At 39.0% G+C, this 23988-nt stretch overlaps 1 protein-coding gene across 1 annotated transcript in view; it reads right to left on the bottom strand.

Moving 5' to 3' along the window:
• Window positions 1-23768, bottom strand: part of CLCA2 (chloride channel accessory 2) — a 38948-nt gene extending 15180 nt beyond the window's left edge. The window contains exons 1-11 of the mRNA XM_032867041.1: window positions 23326-23768; window positions 22305-22442; window positions 19340-19490; window positions 16496-16604; window positions 15266-15425; window positions 13017-13244; window positions 8915-9145; window positions 7905-8082; window positions 6797-6903; window positions 4275-4499; window positions 1431-1701 (exon numbers count right to left, since the gene is read on the bottom strand). Coding sequence (XP_032722932.1) covers window positions 1431-1701; window positions 4275-4499; window positions 6797-6903; window positions 7905-8082; window positions 8915-9145; window positions 13017-13244; window positions 15266-15425; window positions 16496-16604; window positions 19340-19490; window positions 22305-22442; window positions 23326-23511 — 1984 coding nt within the window. The 5' untranslated portion in view covers window positions 23512-23768. The remainder of the gene's footprint in view (window positions 1-1430; window positions 1702-4274; window positions 4500-6796; window positions 6904-7904; window positions 8083-8914; window positions 9146-13016; window positions 13245-15265; window positions 15426-16495; window positions 16605-19339; window positions 19491-22304; window positions 22443-23325) is intronic.
• Between the last annotated feature and the right edge of the window lie 220 nt (window positions 23769-23988).

Genomic DNA, 23988 nt, shown 5'->3' with positions numbered 1-23988 from the left:
ATCTCTACCTGAGCCACAATCAAGAGTCTGACACTTAATCAGCTGAGGCACCAGGCACCCCTAGAGTATAAATTTAGACATCGAATAAATGAAATGATTCCAGGGAATAAATATAAAAGCTACTGAGTTGACTCAGGTGATCTCTCCTAAGAGAACAGGATCTATTCTCCAGGCCAGCCCGCAGGCTGAAACAAAGGAGAAGCGTTCTGCAAAGTGTATTTTTGGACTATATACAGAAATTAAAAGGTGTGGCCACGGGTAAACAATCAGAGCATGAGACATTCATTTGGATCCATTCCAACAGGCAAAATGAGAAGACTTCTTTGCTGTTCCTCTGAGGTAGATTTGAACTAAAATCCTTTGAATAACCTTTTGTCTCACAGACGTCGTGGGGGATTGCCATAGCAAGATGCTAATGGCTTGCCAAAACCAAGACTCTTGAAAAATCATTATCTTTCAAACACCAGAGTGCAAGAGTATGGTTTATTAGGAGATCAAACACTTGTGGCTACCCACATAGATTCTGAGGTCTGTTGTCCTTCTGAGAATTTAATTTAGGTAAAGAACAGAACAAGAAGGATAAAACAACAAAGGAATTTGTTTTTAAGTCAAAAAGAGTCCGAAAGATCTAGAAGCTGCTATTTCCTGGTCTGATGCTGTGCTGTGTGTGAGGTGTGATGACGAGGCTCTGAACTCCACGTGCAGAATGAGTGCTTGAAGTAGGGTTTTTTTTTTCTTTGACTTTTTTTTCCCAGTGGTGGGAAAACCTCCATCATGATTCCACTAGCCTTGCTGGCCTGATCATCTTGTGAACAAATCACACATGTAAACACATAAACACACTGGCTCTTCCCTCTTATCATCCCTGCTCCTTGGCTAAAGAATAGTCTGGGGTTATCTCCTGGGTCATACGAGCAGTTTCCAATTTTCTCTTCACTTCTGGGCCTGAGGAGACCACACTGCATCTTACTTCTTGGGTTTTCATTTGCTATTTTAATTGTCCAATATTGTTATTTCAGTGAATAATACAGCTGGCAAATCTTAGAGGAATATGGACATGTCCCGAGGACATAAAAGCCTGTTCTCTGTGACCTCGATGAGGTGTTAGTGTCACTGGCCAAACAAAAACTAAGACCTAGGTGTCAAGCTACTTCCTCCCACCCTTTTGTTCACCCCACAGCCACACCGAGGAACCTGAAGGACACTTCCCAAGTTCACATTCTCTTTCCTTGTGCAGTCGGGACCCATAACTACTCAGTATGTCAGTGACTCTCTTCAGGACTTGAAAATCTCAAATGATTCGATGAGAAAAATAATCGAATTGAAGGACTTTTACAGATAAGTTTAAGATTGATACGGCAGCATTATAACACAACAGCAGCTCCTGAGTACGCGAAAAAAGACAAAAACGACATGACATTCCTAGTTACCTGCTCCATTGTCAAAAAGGTCCAATGCAACAGGGTCTGCAGCCTCTGGCTCAATTATAGCGGTAACAGTAGCATTAAGAATGGGATAAATCCCCTTTCTCACATTTGCATAAATCATCACTGGATGGGGGAAACGGGTGCTATCTCTTTCCACAAAGGCTTCCACAGTAGCAGGGGGCATGGCTGAGCTGGAGGCACGAGAGGTCACTGTCACTTTCAAGGGTTGACGAGAATGGTGGGTATTGTTCAGAGTATAGGTCCAGAGCCCAGGCTGCAAAAAAAAGTCTTTTTGTTTTGTCACATGTGAAGGGAAAAACCAACCCTTAATTTTAGCACATAAGTCTAAGCTCCTAGGGGTTTTATTTTGTTGATGCTGTATCTTCTGAAGTAACTACAGAAGAATGTCAGGAAAAGTAATATCTGTTAAGGGATAACAATTCACTGTTTACATGGCTTTCACAGAACAACCCACTTTTATTGTTAGGTAACTCTTTAGGGAATTATACCATGAACTTCTTTGTGGGGAAGACATATTTTAATTCACATTTTTAGAAAATAGTGATAAGTGTCTGGCTTCAAAGTACTTTGTAAATATTAATTTGAGCCCCTTCATCCAAAAGAAATTTCAATGTTTTTATCCCTTTTCTACAATTGAGAAAATTATAGCAAACTAAGTTGATGATTATGATCTATGTGAATTGGATTAAAAAGCAATAGTATCCTTCCTTCCTTTCATGTCCTTCAACCCCCACCCTGAATATCCAGAAATCTCAAGCAACAAAACCCACATACGCTACTGCAGACCGAGAAATGGAACACAGTTTTTTAATAAGCCAGGATTCTACAATGTCTGTGTTGAGGAATATATAGAAATATTTCTAACTACCATTGTCTTTTACCTGTCTAGGCTGCCTGGGGAAAACCTGCAAAAGAATATCAGAAAGAAAAAAAAAAAAAGCTTAAACTATAAATAACAGAAATTTGTTCTTTGGATAAGATTAATATAAATATCCTTTTTTCCCATTCTTGCTGTTGCTTTTTTTTAAAAAATTTTTAGAGAAAGAGAGAGAGAGAGAGTGAGCATGCACAAGTGGGGGGAGGGGCACATGGTGCCGGGGGAGAGAGAGAGAGACTCTCAAGCAGGCTCCACACTCTGCACGGAGCCCAATGCAGGGGTCTGTCTCACAACCGTGAGATCATGAACTGAGCCTAAACCAAGAGTTGGTGGCCCAACTGACTGAGCCACCCACACACTCCACTGCTGCTTCTTATTAAACCCTAGAAGTAACAGGAGGAACACAGTAGAGCTTGAGAGGAAAGAGAAAGCAGCAAGTGGTTAAGTTGTGACTCAATGTGGAAAGTAAAGATGCCACCACACCCCACCCAGCCTTCTTCATTGGGATTCATGTGCTTGGCCATTTTCCTCTGAGGTCATAATTCAAGTATTAAGATCCTTTCTTTCTTTCTTTCTTTCTTTCTTTCTTTCTTTCTTTCTTTCTTTCTTTCTTCTTCTTTTTTTTTTTTTGTAATCATAACATCAGTAACAGACACTTAATACAAATCTCCATATCAAAACCTTCTCTTTGGATGTAATGTGTGTTTTGCTACAGGGCACCTAATGCAGACTAAGATGTCAGGCAAAGGCAAAAAAATAGGTAAAGTGTTCTTGGTTTTTATACAAAGAATATGATGTGGAAAGAACATGATGAGTTGAGAGAAAAGTAAGGAGGAGCAGAGCAGGAAGTGTTTGGGAAGAGGGTTAAGAAATAAGCTTGGGCAAAAGTCAGAACATAAACGGCCTGATATATATCAGTAATCACATGGATTTTATCCTGAGACCACTAATGAGTTTTGAATAGGAGATAGGTTTGATCAGATTCATGCTTCAGAAGAATCAGTGGGGTAGAGGTGAAGCCCAGACTCAGGGAAGCCCCAGCAGAGGCTGCAACAGGGATCTGGGACCCAGGAGAACTGATGGTGCTAAGGACTGCACTCGGGCAGTGTACGAATGGACCTCATTAATTCACCACCCTGCTGAGAACCACTAGTGGTTTTGTTTCGCTTTAGGACTCAAGCTTCTCTTGCTTTTATGGGCATACAGAGCCCTTGCTGACATGGCTTCTGTTTGTGTCTAACCTTATCACTTCCTCTCTTTCTTTCCCCTAAATCTCCACCTTCCATGCTGCTGTGTAGTTCATCCATGTTGACCTACTTGTAGTTCTATGAAGAGCTATATTCTCTTTTCTCTGAGCGTTTCTATGTGCTATTTTCTCTGCTGAGAATGTCGTTGACACCTCTGGCCTCTTTATCCTTCATATTTCCATTTTGATGTTTCTACTTCAGGAAGCAGTCACCTTCCCCCGAAGCCTGTACGTCATTCCTGTATGCTGAGTACGCTGGGTATTTTATTGTAAAATACCAGGGTATTTTATTGTAAAGCACCCAGAACAAGACCCAGCACATAGCAGATTCTCAAAAACATGTATTGCATATATTCATATTATAAATTCTAGGTATAGTTTTTGTTTTTTTTTTGGCTAAGCATATAGATAACTGTGTGAATTTTGCAAAGAAGAAAGTAAGCAAAAAAATTATTTGTACTATGCACATGTTAATTTCCACTGTTGAAGAGAAAAGACTTTGATATCCATTATTTGATGTTTTGAACATATCTTAGTTGTTTCTCTTAAATCTTTAACATTCACAAAATGCGTATATATGAATTTAAAGTAAAATTTTGATCAGAGTAGGATTTCTTTATACAGTGCACTTAATTATGTGATTCAACTGAAAGTTATGTTCTTAACTATGAGTCATCATTATGAACAAGCTCACAGTACCTACCTCAGCAGTTCCGGGAACACAGAGACGAGCAGTCTGCAAAGCTGGATTGGTGGTAAAATTATTTGTGTAATATTTTCTTCCATTAGGATCAAATAATAAAATCTTGGGGGGGCCACCGGTCTGCCATGTGACTAGAAAGGTAGTGTCATTGCCCACACTGTTATCCACAGTCACGGCGTCTTTCAATTGATGGTGAGGTTTAACATTTTCACCTGTACTTTGGAGCTGTTTGAGAAAATACACATATATGTGAAAGTTTCTAGTGTAGGCATAAACTTTTCATCTTTTTCTTTATTTCTGGGCAAACACAAATAAGTGGGCAAAAATAAAAATAATTTATTGACATGTACTATATTTAGATAAATTACTTTTCATAAAAACACCTTGCCAAAGCAAAATATTGTATACTATAGGAGTACAAAAGATATTACAGTTAATGCAAGTGTCACTTCATTATTTTTTACGGAGAGATTTTAGCTGTTCTCATACTAATTCTCATCCAAATCAACATTAACCTCAGATCAGCAATTATAATAACAAGCTTCTAAAAATTTTTTTGTTTGTGAATGTGCTGAAGGGTTTAATTTATACATTATCTCTTCAGATACTTTTATGGGCACTGAGCCTAGTGGGAGGCTTAAACTCATGACTCTGAAATCAAGACCTGAGCTGAGATCGAGTCAGCTCTCAAATGATTGAGCCACCTGGGCACCCCTACTTTTATATATTTTAATAAGGAATAAAACACTGAGTTTCAGGGGGCTTGGGTACATTAAAATAATTATTTAACCATTCACAATAAGCCATGTGCACACGTGTGTGTGTGTATGCATACAACACATACAAAGTGCAAGCCCATGACAGCACTGTGCGAAATGCTTTACATATGTTATCTCACTTAATCCTCATGAAAACCCTCTGAGGTGAGTACTGTTGTTATCCACATCCACAGATGAGAAGACCGCAACTTAGAGAAGTCATGTGTCCAGTTGTCACATGGCAAGGAGCTGACACCGGGATAGAGCCCAGGCAAGCTGACATCAGAGACCACACATTTAATCACTCTGTAGTCACAACAGACACAAGTCAGTAAATAACTTGGAAAATTTTTATTTATTAAATAGACATACTGTGTAATGTTCTGTAATATTGCTCAAACTTGAAAGCATGTAAAATTTTTGGTAGATGACAGCAAAAACACTGTGGATTATTTGTTCAAGTCTATTTTACAAGTGTTTGTGGACTGCTGACTACCAGGACACATTCTGTGCTGGGCCTGAGCTGTTGAAGGGGATTTAGGTATAGTTTCTGCCCAAGGTCTAGTGAGGTTAATGACATACAACTGGGGAGAGGTGGCCAAGTTTGGGAACATGAGGCTAGTTTGAGCCATATTAATAATATATTGTTAAATTTTTAAAAAACTTTTTTGAAAATTTGTTTTTATTTCACATTATTAGAGAAGAAATTACATGGTAGATTATTTGGAAGAGCCCATTGCAATCTAATTTATTATATATGTTCTCATTTATGGTTCACCTTTTCTCACTTCTAATGATGGAATTGTGGTTATTGCCTTACAGTGTACACATAATCTTCATGTTAAATATTTTCTAAGAATAATTTAACTGCCTCCGTTGTTCACATCAAGTCATTAACTTGGCAGGTTCACTTACCATCTGTAAGGAAACAGCAGATAAAATTTTGTCCAAACCCTCAGTTAGGTTCAAAATATCTTTAAAGCACCTAGAAAAACTCTGGCCCTTTGAAAATGGCTTGATTCGAGGAAGCCTTTGTGAGCAAAGTCTAGTAAATTGCAGTAGTCAAAGAGATATTTAAATTTTTTTAGAATTTAATGAAATACTTGATACTGTTAATATGAGGGAGGCGCTTCAAAGAAGTTTTTAAAGAAGCCAAAAATGGTAAAAGATTATGAGTGATGAAAGTTATTATAGAACTAAAACTGAAGACACAGTTTCTTACTTTTCTTCTTGGCCTTACTTCCACCCCACCTCCACCCTCATTTTGAGCTTTTAGGAAGGAGCACACTCTGCTTCCAGACCTTAAAAGGCTGAGATAGCAATTGGAGATTACTCCTAGGGTGAAGAACAGACATCAGGTAAAAGTGAATCTCGGCTTTGGTGAGACCAAGAAGCTCATTAAAAGCCTTCTGTCTGGGTGCCTGGGTGGCTCAGTGAGTTGAGCCTCTGCCTTTGGCTCAGGGATTTCAGGGTCAGTGATTTCAGGGTCCTGGGATCAGGGCCCCGATTGGGCTCTCTGCTCGGCAGGGAGCCTGCTTCCCCCTCTTTCTCTGCCTGTCACTCCCTCTCTGCCTACGTGTGATCTCTCTCTCTCTGTCAAATAAATAAATAAAATCTTGAAAAAAAGAAAGCCTTCTGTGCAAGAATTATTACGTATTTAAATAAGATTAATGAGGCAGTTTGCAAAATTCATCTATTTTTCTTGCTTCCTCCTCCCTGCCCCTCTAGCCCCATCTGTAGGTGTAACACCAAGCAAAACCTGACCTGAAAATGTTGTTGAAAAATGTCTCCGGTTCCAGAGGAAATTCTACTGAAAGCATCAATCATGCTGTTGGAGTTTGAGTTATCTGGAACAAAGAACTTTAAACCTCCTGAAATACATGATTAAGATGTTAACTATTAAAATGTATAAAATAAAACAAAAAATAACATGTTAGGTCTTTTTCAACAACCTTTCTTGTGGGGAAGGAGTTGGGCTTGACTTGCTTTGCATGGTATCCTACTGGCCACATGGTAAGCAGCAGAGGTGAGTGGTTTTATCTGTTTTGTTCACAACCGTAATGTCAAGGTCTAAGCCTCTGTCTGGTATAGGATAGATATTTATTAAATATTCTTGTAATTAAAGTAATTTCTAGACAGCCTAGGGTAATTGCTATCTATCATTGCTATATATTTACATTTTCGTTTATATTCTGAAAACATTGCTTTCAATAATAATTCAATAAAACCCAGTTTTCAGTTTTTAAGTCAGCAATAGTCATTTTTATTAATTATAAGGAATAGAAGATAAAATTATTTCATGCCTCATTTGGAACAAAAAAATATGTATTTTACGATATGGTATGTGTCCTTATCATGGAAGTTAGTGCATTTAATCTTAAACATATTTTTACCTCTGTGATTATACATGCTCAGATTGGTTTAACAAAGAAATGATAAAATTATATTTTCATTGTATCTATATAATTGGCACCTTCTAAGGAAAATATTTAAAAGTCAGGAAAATTTGGGGCACTTTGGTGTCTCAGTTGGTTGCGTGTCCAGCTCTCGATTTTGGCTCAGGTCATGATCTCAGGGTCTTGAGATAGTCCACTGGGAGTGGAATCTGCTTGGGATTCTCTCTTCTCTCTCTTCCTCTCCTTCTACCCCTTCCCCAACCCCTTCTTTCTCTCCCTCTCTTAAAAAAATGTCTGCGAAATTTTGGCAGATTTTAACAATGATTTCTGTGTTGTTTTCCTTAAGATAACTGTTTCTATTTTTTTTCACTTAGGTCACACATTTTATTGACATAATCTGAGCTTCATGGTTGTGCTTTAAATATTCAAGTTAGAAGGAAGTGCTCTAAACTATAAGTTTGTAGAAATATATTTACCTGTACGATGTGATAATTCCTCTAGATTTTCAACCACAGATGAACCCAGGGCAATGGAATGAATGGTTGAGCCACTGCTGAGCACGGTGAGTAAGCAGTTGCCAATATGCTCATCATCTCCACTAGTCACTAATATCATCACAGAGCCATAGGCTTTTCCATTCAGTTTTTCAACCACCTGAACACAGAGAATCAGTCATTTGGAAGGAAATCAAATCGTCTTATTGAACAGAAGAATTAACTCATTCCAGATTCCCCACCTGTGAGGCATATGCCTCTTTGAGGTCTTCTGTGGCTTGCTGCTCTCCATGCCCATCCCCATTCTGTCCTCAACTCACTCCATTCCACGACACAGGACTTGTCACCCTACATGCCATTACCGGTTTGCTTGTAGAGAGGGACTCTTCCTGTTCGAATCATCACAGCTTGCCCCTGGTTTAGAATAGGGTCCATGATAGAGGATATGGGGGCACATTCTTATGTGTTATCACTCCCTCTGATGTCCAGTGAATGACCACCAAGAGGACTTAGAGCAGTGGTTCTCAACCTTGGCTATACGTTAGAATTAGATAGGTCTAGAATGACTACACACAGAAGACAGACAAGCTGATTTTGACCGGAAAACCTGAGTAAAAATGGCTACAGTTGGGACAGTCCCAGAATGGATAGGGACAGTGTTAGAAATTGTCCAGATGATGCTGAAGTCCCCCAGTCTTGACCATTGTTATTTATTATTTGTTTACTCATTCCTTCAATAAGCATTTATGGAGCAACTATTATGTGACAGGTACTTTGCTAGACACATAGGGTTTAATGCTAAATAAGATATGGTTCCTGACCTTAAAAATAATCCATCATTACTATCTTACAGTTAAGGCTGTTATGACCACACTGTAACAGATAACCCCAAATCAAAATCTGTTATCAGAACAGATAACCCCAAAACAGATAACCACAAAATGAAGGAAAGAAAGTGATGGTGATTTGAGGCATGGGGTGCTCTACTGTACCTCAAATCCCTTCTTAAGCCCTGAACAAATGCTGGTTTCTGCTTCTGCTGACACAGTCATAGGCAGATGTGAAACCAACAGCTTTCGGTCATCATCGCTGTTAATTTGGTGTAGCTGGGCTCTGATCTCCCCTTTGCTGTTGAAACTGACGATGCCCACAAAGGTAAGGATTTCAACAATATGCATCAAGTAGAATTCTGCTGCTTGTTGCAGTTGAAGGAGTCTGTCAGCCTATGTCCCAAGAAGAAAAAAGAAAAAGAAAGAAAAATAATAACATTTGATTGTAGATGAAAGTATGACTAAACAACTTCATCAGCAAATATTTATGCAAATCATTTAGCAATGTCAGATTGTAATTTTTTGAGCTGTAAAAGTATGATGCAATGCTGGAATCTTGTTTGATTAATTGCAAAAAATAAATATTTTTCAAGGAGGGGGGCGTGGTTTAGAACCCTGCCCCCAATAAGCTGCTTATATTTACCACTACCTAAGAACACATCATCCCACTCTTTCTCTCCAGCTCAGAATTCGAGATCTATGAAACCAGTTAAAACCAGATTTGTAACTGCTTCTTTTATTTTTTTTATTTATTTTGTTAAAAGAATTTATTTATTTATTTGACAGAGAGATCACAAGCAGTCAGAGAGGCAGGCAGAGAAAGAGAGGAGGAAGCAGGCTCTCTGCAGAGCAGAGCCCGATGTGGGACTCGATCCCAGGACTCTGAGATCATGACCTGAGTTGAAGGCGGAGGCTTAACCCACTGAGCCACCCAGGCACCCTATAACTGCTTCTTTTAAAATCCAGTCTGGGCAACAGGAAACACTGCAAAGAGACCTGATAGTAGAGAGAAGTAGCAGTTAGGATATGTGTGCTGCCACTATGCTCTGTTACTGTGGTCATCTTAGGCTGGGCACTTCATCTATAAAGTGGGCATAATAGTATTTTTCTTATTTACTAAAATAGAATTGCTAGGAGGATCAACTGAGATACATATATGGCAGTACAGTTATACTTCGAAGTGTTAACCAGTTACAGAGTGGTATTAATGACCAGGTTTGGGCAGGTGATAATCCTCATGTTCAGCAGGGTCACTTGTTCTGAAGGCTGTGAGAGCAGCAAGCTGAGCTGCAGTGACTACCTGCTCAGGGATCACTGTAGTCTCTTGTCTCCAACCCAGACATCTCCCTTAATATCTGGACCTACATTTCACATTGCTTAGGAAACATCACCAATTTAACATCCCACAGGTGTCTCAAACTTGACACACTTTGAATTCATTGCCTCCCTTCCCAAATGCTGTTTCCCTTACAGTATTGGGAAAGAAGTTGGTAGAGTGGATGAAGCAAGAACTTTGACTCCCGCCTTCAACTTTTCCTAATTATGTGACCATAGAGAAATTGCTCATCTTTTGTAGCTTCAGTTTTCTCATCTGCAAAACGGATTTATAGTCAGCACTCAGTAAATAGCACCTATTTGCTAACCATGTCATCAAGTCATCATTCTTTTTTATAATTAATTCACTCTTATTAATCAGGATTTCCACTCCCAACTAGTTAAACTAAAAGCCTGGAGCTGTCTTTTATTACCCCTCTGTTATCAGCCCCCATATTCTTGAACAAGTCCTATCAGCTCACTGTCTTAAATTTCTCTCAAGTTCATATTATCCCTCCAACTTATCTGCCATTTCCTTAGACACATCCAATGTTAGTTATAACCACACTAGCTGATGTACTTCCCCCAAACACATTTTTCTAATTTTGCCTGTTAGCCACTGCACAAATTCATCCCTTCCCTGGCCTTCCTCCCTTTTTCTCCTTCACATTATCTAACCTAGCAAGTACCTTCTCATTCTTTAAGATTAACTCCAAGTTCATCCTCTCAATGAAGTCTTTATCAGTCACTTTCTTCTACGGCACTAGATACTGCCTCATCAATGTTCCCACAGCAACTCACACCCCTTTGGAGACTTGTCACATTGTATTATATTTATTCACATGTGCATGTTGTGGATCCATCATTAGATTGTGAACATTTTTTAAAGACTTATTTATTTGAGGGGGGGGGTTGGGATAGAGGAAAAGAATTTCAAGCAGACTCCGTGATGAGCATGGAGCATGTTGTGGGGTTCCATCTGATGACCCCAAGATCACGACCTGAGTGGAAATCAACAGACACTTAACCAGATGAGCCACCCAGGTGCCCCAGACTGTGAGCATTTTGAAGCAGAGACTATGTTCTATCATCTTTGCATCCCCCAAGCCAGAACAGTACAGGCACCTAATGAATGAATGGCCATGATGGTTCAAGGACAATATTGGCAGGAAAAGGGAAGGAAGCTTGTTTTGCTGTGACTTTAGGCTTATTTCTCTTCTACTTCCTTTACGTCTTCTCTCAAGTAAAATGATCACTTTCACTGTACTTATTCCTCCTCAATAGAGGCAGCTAGCCAATATAAATTACCCTGAGACCATATTTTAGAAGATCATGCCCTAGTCAACTGCAGGCAAGCAAGATTACAAAATTATCCATATGCTGGATGTATTAGTGGAGCTCCTAATATTTCAGAAACAAGCCAAGAAAGGCAAATTTTCTGGGACTGTTGATCTAGAGAATACAAGATGATAAACTCTTCCTTAGGATAAGTACTATAATAAAATAGTAACTACCATTTCTGAACCAAGACCTTCATATTCATTTTCTCATTTATTCCCCCTCAATAGCTTTATGAAGTAGATGGTGGTATGCTGGAAAATGTATTTTAAAAAACTGGATTTCTGGCAAAAGAAAGAGAGAAGAGAGACTTTGTTGCAATTGACAATTTCTGTGGGGCAAATATTCCCACCATGGCTGATTTCAAGCTGTCACCGTGACATCACTGAAGTCAGAGTTGGGGAAGAGATGTGTAGTAGTAGACCATACATATACAACAGGCCAGAAATAATCTTAAGAGCATAGATCAGAGATCACCAGACATTTTCAGAAAAGGGCCAGAAAGTTAAATGTTTTAGTCTTGGTGGGCCATATGGTCTCTGTTGCAACTACTCAACTAGGCTGTTTTAACATTGAAGTGGCCAGAGATAAGATGAAAATAAATGAGTGTTGCTGTGTTCCAATACAGTTTTATTGAGGGACACTGAAATTTGAAATTCACGTAATTTGTTCACATATCATGAAATATTATTATTTTCTTGATTTTTTTTCTAAGCCATTTAAAGAGTAAATCCATTTTTGGCCTATGGCCCATGCAAAAACAGGTGGTGGGCCAAATTTGACCTGACTCTGGTCATGATAACAGTAAAAAATAGTAGGAAAATAATCAGGAAGTAATGAGTTTTAAGCATGTATTATGTTTTTTAAAAAATATATTTTACTTAACTCTAATATACAGAGTTTAAATTTTAATAATGGCTATATTTAACTACTGGCTTGCAAATTTCCTAAAATTTAACAGTTGACTCCAATGAACTAGTATAAACTGATTCTGTCACAACACTAAAAGTAGGTATTATACTCCCTATTTTACAGATGAGAGAACAGTTCAGGAAGTTTATTTTGCTCCTGATTATAGACAGCAAGTGAAGAAGCCAGGAGAGACTAAAATTTTAACCATTATCTGAGAGTGCTGGGTTTTCAGGAGTGGGTTTCTGGAAGGATGTGAGCTTCCTGCATGACTGAGGTATGGTTTTCTATTCATGGTGACATGGAAAATACACACACAGTGGATATGTACACTCTTTGCAAACTCACCATCTCTTACCTCAGCAAGGGTTGTGTACCAGTGAGCAAAATATGGCCAGACAAGAGATTCTCTTACACGTCAGAGTTTTGGAAAAGGGTCTTGGTTGGAAAAAAGTTGCAATTAGTAGCAAAAAATCAGGGCTAGGGATTATCTGTGGGTTTCTTTTATCTGCTTTATCTCAATTTCTGGCCTACATTCTAAATTTGTTCCTCCTGTCCCCAAGAAAAGATGAAATGCATGACAATTCCATACCTTTGGCCTCTCCTCCTCTGCCCTTAACCTCTGAAAATGAAAAGAATTAAAGACTAAAAAAAAAAAAAAAAAAAAAGAATGGCTTACAGTCATTTTGGTTCAAATTATTACCTCTGCCATCTTACTGGACACATCTAGGACTAGACACACCACTTTGTCACCAGCCTGAGCAAGGGAGAACACAGGAGGAGGCGGAAGCTCAGTCCCGTTCATGGGAAAGCTGTGGTTAAAGTCAGCAGAGTCTGTGATTACATCCCACACACTTCTGAGGCTGCACATTTGGTTCTGTAGGTTTGGAGCTTCTTGGTTGTGGGTACGTGCGTTACAGAATTCAACCACCTAGAAAAAGAATAAAGCCCAGAGAATAAAGACACTCCTCTCATATTAGACATAATTCTCCTTCTCAAGCAACTAAAGTTAAACAGGCATGGTAAGCTAAAACATGAGATATCAGCAGTTTTATAGCAGTCCTTTATCACTTCAAAAATGACAGTGAGTTTACAAATATACCTTCACACCCTTTGCTTGAAACATTGGCACCCTTGTGGTACTTGGGATCAGTCTAAATTATGGTCTGTTTGCACTTGGAAAACAGAGAGCAGACCGTGTATATATATCTTAGTCTTAAGAAAACAATACAATCTTCTACCTCTGTTAGTATGATAGTGTGTTAAAGAAAACACTCTACAAGATGTTATCTGGGTCAGCCTATTCCTTGGAACTATAGTTAATGGCCCACCTGTGCCTTTATTTATTGATCAGTCAACATAAATCGATCTAGTTCAAATATTGATCTCTGTAAGAATAGGATAAGGAAAAAAAAACCCCAACTTGAACCTACTTCCTGATCTTTCTCCCCATTTGGAAATAGAGATATAACTCAATTAATAATACCAAACATATGCCACCCTTTTTTAAAGTATGGTTTGCATTGCAAAGTAATAAGTTACCGCCTATTCCCAGTGGCTGTTTTCCTGCAGATTAGGTACTTCCTGCTAGCAGAGCCATGGGAGCTTAGAGCCAGAAGAAAACTTGCCTGTCCCATCTCTAACTTCACAGAAAAGGAAGCTAAATCTCCAGAAGGTTGATACTTGCTCAAGGACATGGTTTTCTCAGTAGCATGGGGAGATGAGAATATAACCCATTTTGGGTTTTGTTATTTGTTTGTTTTTGACTCTTTTCTCTATTTTGTGACTATGGTTAGAGGACTGTGAAATTTTTTTGACGGGATATTAATGATTAGGTCTTTCAAAGGATCGTGCACAGTGTGGATGGAATACGTGGAATTCAGTTGGCTTCTAATATTAAAGCTAGAAATTAAAAACATAATGGATCAGACAAATATGAAAAATCACTTTAAAATGACAGAATGACTCGTAGCCTTGACTAAACCAGACTGAAGAAAAAAAGGTATTTAAAGAAAAGAATGCATCAATCTAATGGACATTGGTCAGTCGTGGAAACAGAAAACCTCAGAGGCATGTGTTCATGTGCTCCCGGCACCGTGGAGGGGAGATGACGCACAGACATGAGTTTTAGGTCTTTGTGAGAACGGATGGATAGATCAGGTCATGAAGACTGATGCCAGTAAGCCTCTGCATCAGTCTCCCTCCTCTCTGATTCCATTCCCTCCAAGCAGGCTTCTGGTGAGAATTTGGCTTTTCCATGGTGCTTCCTTCAGAGGAAAAATGAACTGGCTAGAGAATGCAAGTATTGGATCCCCATGACAGAGTACGATTTTTAAGTAATAATGTAAAAAGTGGTGTTCTAGATCCATACACTGGTCTCTTGCCAATGCAGAATATTGACAATGTTGAGTTTCTGAACCTGCAAAGCTAAGGGTTAGTTGATTTCTCTTGGTAAGACCTGGTTTTCCTTTTTAATTTCTGTACTATGCAAAACAAGGGAAAGAGAATTAGGAAACACAATTAAAATAAGAGTGGTTTGCTACTTGTTCTTCTTTTTTCTGTTTGGTGGAGATGCTGGGAAATGGTTTGCTACTTCAAATGAGAGAAATATAATCATGTATTATATCACTCTTAGTGACTCAATACATTTTTCCTCAATACTACCAGATGAGCAATTTATTTTGAAGTCTCCAGAGCTGTCTTGTTAAATCACCTTCCCTAGAAAGCAAATAATCATTTTTCTAAAGGAATTTTTTTTTTTGCGGGGGTGATGATCTTTTGGGGCTTTCTTTGCTTTATCTGTGAAATAAAAACTAGATGAACTCTAAGTTCCCCAAGATCTAAAATTTAGTGAATCTTAATTGCCTTTTTGTTTAAATACTTCAAATATATCAGTCATCTAGGGAAGAGATGGCATGTTGTAGGAGTTTGTCATTCCAAGGCCATACTTACAGAAGATAAACTTTGCATGAACATTATTGACGCAGTTGAATTTTGGGTGCTGTTGTATATGAACATACATCCTTCTTTGAAAAGTTTACTAATAATACAGTTTTCTTGGGGGCAAGGGCCTTTTTCACATACAAAAATGCCTGCGATGTCAGAGGAACACCTAAAAATAAAAAGAGAAATTGGGTCTATTTCAGAAATACTTATGTTTCTTCTTCATTGGCTCATATAATAATTTGTTTCAAGGCTTGTAGCTTGCTAGATACACATTAAAACATTTTAAAAACTGCTCTGTTAAGAAAGTTCATTAATTTAGATATGCACTCCATTGTGTTTTAAAGCATTTGATCTGGATGAGAAATTCTCTATTGCCAAGGATTTTACCAGCTAAACAGGGTCAAAGGAAAAGATGCCAGGAAATCAGCAGGAACTTTTGGAGTCCCCAGGAGGAGCACAAGTGACAGTATCCTGAGTCACAGCTTCTTTGAGCTCATTGCCATTTGACATAAGAACAGAAGAGAATGAACACGTAATGATGATATTTAAAAGGTTTCCTTCCTAAATAAGCAAACTCAAATCCTACTAATGAGAGTGAAGGACTATACAACCTTTAGAAGAGAAGTATCTTCCAATTGATGATCAACTGATAATTGCTCAGTATCTACCAAAATTACAGCTGTGGGTACATTTTGATCCAGTAATTCTTAGAAGTTATTCAATAGATATATAGATCTGCCTGCATACATGAAAAATAATATATAACATTATGACCTGCAGTGTTATTGGTAATAAAAAACTGGTAACAACCCACTTGTCCAACAATAGGAGACTGGTTGAAAATGAGTGAGATGGTACATCCACACAGTGGGACATTAAGCAGTTATTTTTAAGAAAAAAAGAATGAAAAAAGTATATATTCATATTTATTTGGATTTGCCTGAAGAAATACTTAAAAAATAAACAAGAAACTAATAAAAATGGTAACCTAGAGGGCATGAGAGGAACAGGGTAAAGACAACGGTGGGAAAAAATATCTTAGAGTATAACTTTTTATATTGTTCTCATATTTGAACCACAAATATTTACCAACTTTTAAAAAAATGAAATAGAATTTAAAAGTTTAAAAATGAAAGGATCTCTTCCTTGTCAGTTAGGTTTTAGCTACCATTATCAACTTCATTTTAGAGTTAAAAAAACAAACAATGAATTTTAAACATGAGGAAAAGTACCAACCTTGTTACTTTAATTTGATTTTGCCCATTTATGTAGAAAGGTTTCTCATCATTGTATTCATCGAACACACCCCAACGGAGATGGGCCCATTCATGGACAAATACTCTACCTGTGGAAGAGAGAGCTTTGGTTTTGTGTTCCTGAAATCTCAGCAGTGGGCTTTGCTAACTAGTGAAGATGTAACATCACTTGACTATATATCCTCACTACAAAGGCTCGAGGTATAATTCTCTCCGACTTTTCACTTCCTCACCTTCCATTCCTATCTCCTGCTTTACCCTCTACCCTCATAAATGAGGCACTCTGAAAATATATTTAGTCCTGTAAGTGTAAATACCTGAAACTAGTGATGAGCCCCACATTGTCTCATTTCCCCAGTGAAGCTGCCTAACACATTTCTGTTTAGCTTCTTACAGGCCTACCATTTCAGGACTGTGGGAAGACAAAGAAGCTTATCTAAGTACAGTGGACTGAATGCTTATTACCCGCCTCCTCCACCCAAATTCCTATGTTGAAATCCTAATGCCTTATGTGATAGTATTAGGAAATGGGGCCTTTGAGAAGAGATTAGGTCACAAAGGTGGAGCCCTCATGAATGGGATTAGTGTCCTTATAAAGAGACCCCAGAGAGGTCCCTCCTCTTCCTATCAAGTAAGGACGCAGAGAGGAGATGGTTGTCTATGTACCAGGAAGTAGGTAGGTACTAGACCCCAAATCTGCCAGTACCTCAATCTTGGATTTCCCAACCTCCAGAACCGTGTGAAATACGTTTCTGTGGTGGATAAGGCACTCAATCTGCGGTATTGTTATAGCAGCCCAAACAGACTAAAATACCAGACAAGCAAATAAAGTTTTCCTCTTCTTTAGTCTGTGTTATGCAAGCATACCTACTTTTTCCTTGTAAGTAATCCTCCTCTCTAGAGCAATGATCGAAACCCTGGGGCCAGAGAAGGATGAAGGAGTAAAAAAGATCATAAGTCTCCACTCCAGCCTGGACAGTCAGTTCTCTTTTATTTTATCTCTGATTCTCCATGACGGTATTTGTCTCCAACTCTTGGCTCATGGAAACCCCCATCCTCAGCATCAAATCCTTTATATCTTTATCTCTACTTCTCTAAATCTCGGATTTCCTTCAGTGTTCCAATCAAAACTACTCCCCAGGAGACGCTTTTGGGATTAACTCTCTGCCAGAAGTGCATTTTTCCTTTTTTTCTGAATTCTTTTAAGTTCTAGGGAACCAGGAAGTGTTTGAAGAGCTGACTGAGGCTGCAGGTGTTGCGCAAGTTTGGGGACAAAGGAAGGGAGGGAGCTAAGCGGAAGGTATTAAGGGAAAGTTTGAGCCTACTCAGGGAATTTATAAGTGCTGGTGAAGAGATTATCAGCACCTCATAGTTACAGGGAAAAGATTTTTTTTTTTTTAAGTGTGTTTTATACAGAGTGTTGCCCCAGTTCCCGCCAGTCATACAAAGGATAACAACATCTATTTAGATTTAAATGGAGTTAAGTGAAAACATCATTTGAAAGGCATTACTTCTGTTAAAATCAGAAACAAAAAATTAAGCATGGGATAGTTAGCCCTGGACCTGTTGATCTGTTCTCTGGACAGTTTTTCCCTCAGATCTCACCCACTAAACACCAGTCCCTAAATCTACAACCCTGCATTCTCTTCAAAACTCCAGCCATCCAAACCCACCGCGAGCTGGGTCTTTCCACCAGGACAATCTGCTGCTCCTCTCAATCAACTTGCCTTTCACTCTGTAGCAGTCCGACCTCTATTTCTCTTTTTTCCCCTCTGGAATATCTCCCATCACTTAGTTGTTAGGATTAAATAAAACAACATTTGAAAAACAAATAGCAGGGGCGCCTGGGTGGCTCAGTGGATTAAAGCCTCTGCCTTCGGCTCAGGTCATGATCTCAGGGTCCTGGGATCGAGCCCCATGTCATAGTCGGGCTCTCTGCTCTGCGGGGAGCCTGCTTCCTCCTCTCTCTCTGCCTGCCTCTCTGCCTACTTGTGATCTCTGTCTGTCAAATAAATAAATAAATTCCTTAAAAAAAAAAAAAGAAAAAGAAAAAGAAATAGCACAGCACCGGGCACATAGAAAGTTCTTGTTGTTCTTAATACTCTTTCCTATCCTCACCTCACTGCTCCTATTCTTATTCAAGTCTTCGTTTCCTGCCTGGACTTGCAATTATTCTCCTGATACTCACTTTCCCTCTCATTGATTTGAGGGAGCCAGATTATCATTATTATAGATTCATCTTCTGAAAACACTTTTATGTTGATTTCACTCCTGTGCTCATAAACCTTCAGTGGTGTGGGGCTAACTTGGGCAGTCGAGGCTCCCCATCCCCCATCCCCCATCCCCTATCCCCCCGCCCCCTGTGCATTTCAGCCGTTTCTTCCACTACTTCACTGCTCGCAGTCACTGTACATCATTAGAGTGGCTACTGCTCCTGTCCCTCAAATGTGCTCTGAATTCTTCCGCTGCCTCTGTTTACTCATACCCTTTGCCCTGTTCTCTCTCTTGGTTCCAGTCACCAACAGGACATTAACCTTGGAGCGTCTCTCCTTTGTGAGGCCCTTTCCGAGCACCCTTAGAGCAAGAGGTTCTCTCCTTCTGCTGAATTCCTACGGCACTCACCATCTGGGCCACTACGCTGCTGTCCAACTTTTTTCTGGCTCACTTTGTTTCTTACCTTTTCAAGGACACGTATCCTATCTCTCCCCATCCAGATGGTAACTCCTGAGCAAGTTTCAGGTTCTTTGAGTTGCTTTTCAGCACCAAGCACAGAACATTGTAAATAGTTTTGTCCTATGTCTGTTTCTGGATTGATCACACTTACCTCGTGGTCCATAGCCAGCTATTAAGTCATCATTTAGGAGAAAGTTAGATGTGAAATGAATGTATTTTCCCTCTTCTCCACAACCTCTGTATTGTAGTGTGTATGGGTCATCTCCATGTGCCCCATACCGGCCAGTCACTATGACATTTGCCTAAATGAAAAGAAAGGCTTTATAATACTCTATATCCCAACTGTGATGTTGGTGACATAAACATATACATTTGTTAAAACACTTTGTACTCTTATGATCTGTGCATTTTACTGTATGAATTGTATTCCAATTTGATGACATTTTTTAAAAGGTATGTCTTATAAGTGGGGTTTAAAATGCATGCACAACTAAATATCGGTAAAATTATTTGGCACTTTCAAAAATATCTATATTTTAGGGGCGCCTGGGTGGCTCAATGGGTTAAAGCCTCTGCCTTCGGCTCAGGTCATGATCTCAGGGTCCTGGGATCGAGCCCCGCATAAAAGGGCTCTGCTCGGCAGGGAGCCTGCTTCCCTTTCTCTCTCTCTGCCTGCCTCTCTGCCTGCTTGTGATCTCTGTCAAATAAATAAATAAAATCTTAAAAAATATATATATCTATATTTTAAAAGCTTGGCAACTTTCCATGGAGTTTGATTGTTTCCATTTGACCTTCCCATCTTCCAGATTAGGATTTTCTCAAAAGTCCACACTGTGAAATTCTGACATTATAAAACCCTATAAAATATAATAAAAATATTTGAGTAAATGTTAAGAGCAATGAATGTCATTCAGACTGTTCTGTAAAGTGTCACAGCCTGTTGTGAACAGCTTTCTGTAGGTTACTTCACCAGTACGGGACAGTAAGTTGTGTTTGTTTTAAGCCATATCCTTTCATTCTCATTATCAATTAGATCAGCAGTACAATCATTGGAATGAAGTTATATTTCATCTTGTACCCTGACCATTTCAACAGTTATTGCCAAAACCAAAGAAAATATCTATTCAAATAACCATCTAGAGAATACAATTTTATATACAACATTGTTTCTTTTATTTCTAGGAAGAAACAAACATGTTGTTTCAAGACTTACCATTAGAAGTTGTGTCCTTAACTTTTTTTAAGCAAAGCTGATTTTAGAATTATAGATCTAATATGATCCTATAAATACACATCACACGATCACTATCTGTACCATATGTGTACTGTTTTATGTGTGTGTACGTGCACACCCCAGAGTAGAGGAAGGAAATGTTCTCATATTTATTTTCCATTATTTCTATAGTGTTTGATTTGTTTTTGCAATGAGCATGAATTACTTTTATAATAATTAACATTTAGTTTTCGAAAGATAAGAATTCAAGTCTGGGGCTTTGCAAAGCAACACCTACAAAAGGGCTACAAATGTCATGCCCTTGGATAGTTTTCACATGGACAAAACCTCATTTCTATGTCTGGAAACTTGTCCTGAAGCTAAAAGCAAGGAGAGCTTTGCTGGGCATGGAATACTCAGAGGCTGTTTGGGGCTTCATTCTATTATAGACCATAGTAATACAGCTCTTACCCACTTTTTCTACCTCTCCCTCCCCTCTCCTGCTTCCTACCTGCATTTGACTGTGGATTCACAGGGACAGGAGCCACCTTGCTTGTCCTTGGGTCCTCTATAGTGCCTAGCATGGCCCCTGTAGATAATGATAGTTCACTGTTTGCTTAATTGACATTTGAGGCTAAAGAAATCAGTATCCAACAGGTATAAAAATATCACTAAATGATTATTCTTTCTTTTAATCTTTCAGGTCAGTAATATTCTCATTTTTATTTTAATTATTCATTTCTCAGCCCTCCATTAGGATCAGGAGCATGACCTAGTTTTGATGCTAGTTGTCTCCAATACATCTTTGTTTCATGGAAGGTCAAATTGATTAATAGTATCTACATAGATAACTAGAGACGGCATAGCTTGGTGCAAAGAGCATGGGTTTGGGAAGGAAATATGCGTAGATCAAAATTATGGCTCTGTAATTTACTGTTTGGGACAAAATCCTTACTTTATTTGAGCTTCTGTTTCCTAACTTACGGTAATAATTTGTGATAGCCACTAATTTTAAGGTGCGTAAGAACTAAACAATATATGTAGACTGCCTGGTGCTAAGTGAAAGCTTAAACACTGGCTCTCTCTAGGGGCACCAAGGTGGCTCAGTCCACTAAACATCTGACTCACCTCAGGTCATGATCTCAGGGTCTGAGACTGAGTTCCCACGTGGGGACTCCAGTCTGTTCCTGCCCCTTCTGCTAGCTGCCCGGATTCTTGTTCACAGTAACTTCAAACAGTCATTTGCCGAATATATTTGATATTGTTTATAGCATGCAGACATAATCATGGATGCTTAACTATGACCTGCAGCTTATGAGAGTCCTTCGAAGGTTAAGTTCTTTTTGATTGGAAAAGAAAAAGCAGCCACTCCTCCCCTTCCCCCTTTCTGCCTTCCTTCTAATCACCATACTCCTCAAATACCATGTCCTGGACGTGGGCTCCTGTGAAATTCTGCTAATTTACACTCTGGCAGGAGAAGTCAGTCATATTTTATAGCTTACATTTCTGTCTGGACATGCATGTCTACTGCCCCTGACAGGATGGGAGAAGAAGGTAGTCATAATTGGAATTGTTCCTTGCACATTTCATATGCAGTAGGATAAAACCAGCTTTTGGTTGTTAAGGAAACATTTCAGAAAGGACTTAAAAGGAAAGAGGCCTTCTGAGAGGCTACTTAGACAATGGCATTTCGCTTATTTTTTGTTCCATAATCTGTACTCATTTATTATATTTCCATGTATCTTGTGATAACAATCTTCCCAATACTAGTTGTGTGTTAATATCAATGACTTGTTTTTGCTTAAGTTCTCACAGTTAAAGTTTAAACAGAGCATATCTTGTTTTTTGTTTTGGTTTTTTTTTTCTGGAGTTAAGCTTATTTAAGAAAACCCTGAATTCTTACCTTTTCATATAATTCTTGTTTTACTTTGCTGTAATTATTAGCTTTCCATGTGGCAGGTATTAAAATCTTTACATTTCTGAAAAACACTCTTCTCTTGGTAGCATTGAATAGGTAAAAAGAAGCTTCAGTTATCATTTCCTATAATCAAATAGAAGAAAAGCTTATCTTGGCACTTGTATATCTTTCATGTTTTGGTTTTCTGATTATACTTGAGTAAGCAGCAGTAAAGAATAATGAAAATGTTTTAAAGCAGCCCATTTCTTTCAGAGATGGCCTTAGACTATGGGAAAACTTGGGAGTAAAGTAAACCTCAAATGGTTAACAGGAAGAGAATTTAGGACACAAACAGTGAGTCTGGGTTTGCCTATGTAATTTTTCCCAGTTTTGTGAAAGACTTTTAAGCTTTTACCAAACAAATCCCTTTCATATCATTCCTGTGGGCATGTTCAAGACCACACCTTATGATGACACTGATTTCTCTAAAGCAATACCAACAGGAGGATCTTAAGTAAGGGAGCTATGACCCTTCTCCACCACACTGAGGAGAAAATAGTCAATTACTTTACAGAACATTCAGGTGAAAAGAATTTTGCTCTTCGGCACTCCACCCAGACTCTCTGTCTGAGAATTCTCAGCCTCAGGATGGAATTCAACAACCTGATTTTAATAAGCACAATTGTGCTTATTCATCAGTCAAACATTTGGTCTTTGTTACCACAATAGGTTATTTTTTTTTAAGTTGCTACCCCCAAAACAGTCATGTTAGGAAAACAAAAAAAGCTAAAAGCGGTAGTAACCGGCAAGAACAAATCAAGGAGTGCTAGCTCAACACTCTGAGCCAAGACTGCGCATAATTAAGTGAACAAACTGGCTGGACCATAATTATAATTTTTGGTGCTTAAAAGAAATGCTGATCTCTTTACTATCCCAATACAGACCAGGTAAGGTTGTTAGCTCTTTAAAGAAGGCTACAATCCTGTTCTAATGGGATAATGGTATTGATTTCACACCTGTCACTTACCTTAATGTTTGGGATGAGGTTCTGATCTTCGGATACCTGAGGATTGATTGCAACGAGTAATCCATCATACCCATTTTCTTGAAGCTGCACTCCGGCTCCCAGGAATACGAGTTCTGGAATTAGGGCCACCAGGAGAGTCACAAACTTCAGGCTGCCAAGAGGACCCATGTTGTCCATATGGGTCATGTTGTAGAGAAGCCTCCAGTTCACTCACACTGGTCCTACTGGGTACATTGCACCAGTTTGTTCATGGGGGAGCTGATACTTTCTTCCTGAACTTGGAAGGTCTTAGACCTTGTGGTGAAGGAGGTGCCTTTTTTTGCAAAACCTGGGAGGATCTCTCTGAGACCTGCCTCTACATGTCCTTTTCCTCTAGGCAACACCACACTTGCCTGTTCTGTGGCTGAGCTTCCTTTTGAATCACGGTTGGTCAAGAAATTACTCCTTATTCAGTATATCTTTTCAGAAGGAAGGGGGAAATAAGACAAAAGGAGCTTGAAAGAGGGAAGCCTGGCTGGCCGGGCTGAAAAATCAGAGGATCTGGATTGTTCACTCCACTTACAGCAGAAAGACAGAAATCTGTTGTGACTCTTCTCTCCTCATCCTTGACAACCTCCTCCATCCGTCAGCTGCACTCTGACTTCTACTGCTTTTCTACTTCAC

The sequence above is a fragment of the Lontra canadensis genome, unplaced genomic scaffold (assembly GCF_010015895.1).
Source record: "Lontra canadensis isolate GAN:19392208 unplaced genomic scaffold, GSC_riverotter_1.0 scaffold33, whole genome shotgun sequence".
Taxonomy (NCBI): Eukaryota; Metazoa; Chordata; class Mammalia; order Carnivora; family Mustelidae; genus Lontra; species Lontra canadensis.
The sequence above is the reverse complement of the archived record's forward strand: the minus strand, read 5'-3'. Positions and strand labels throughout refer to the sequence as shown.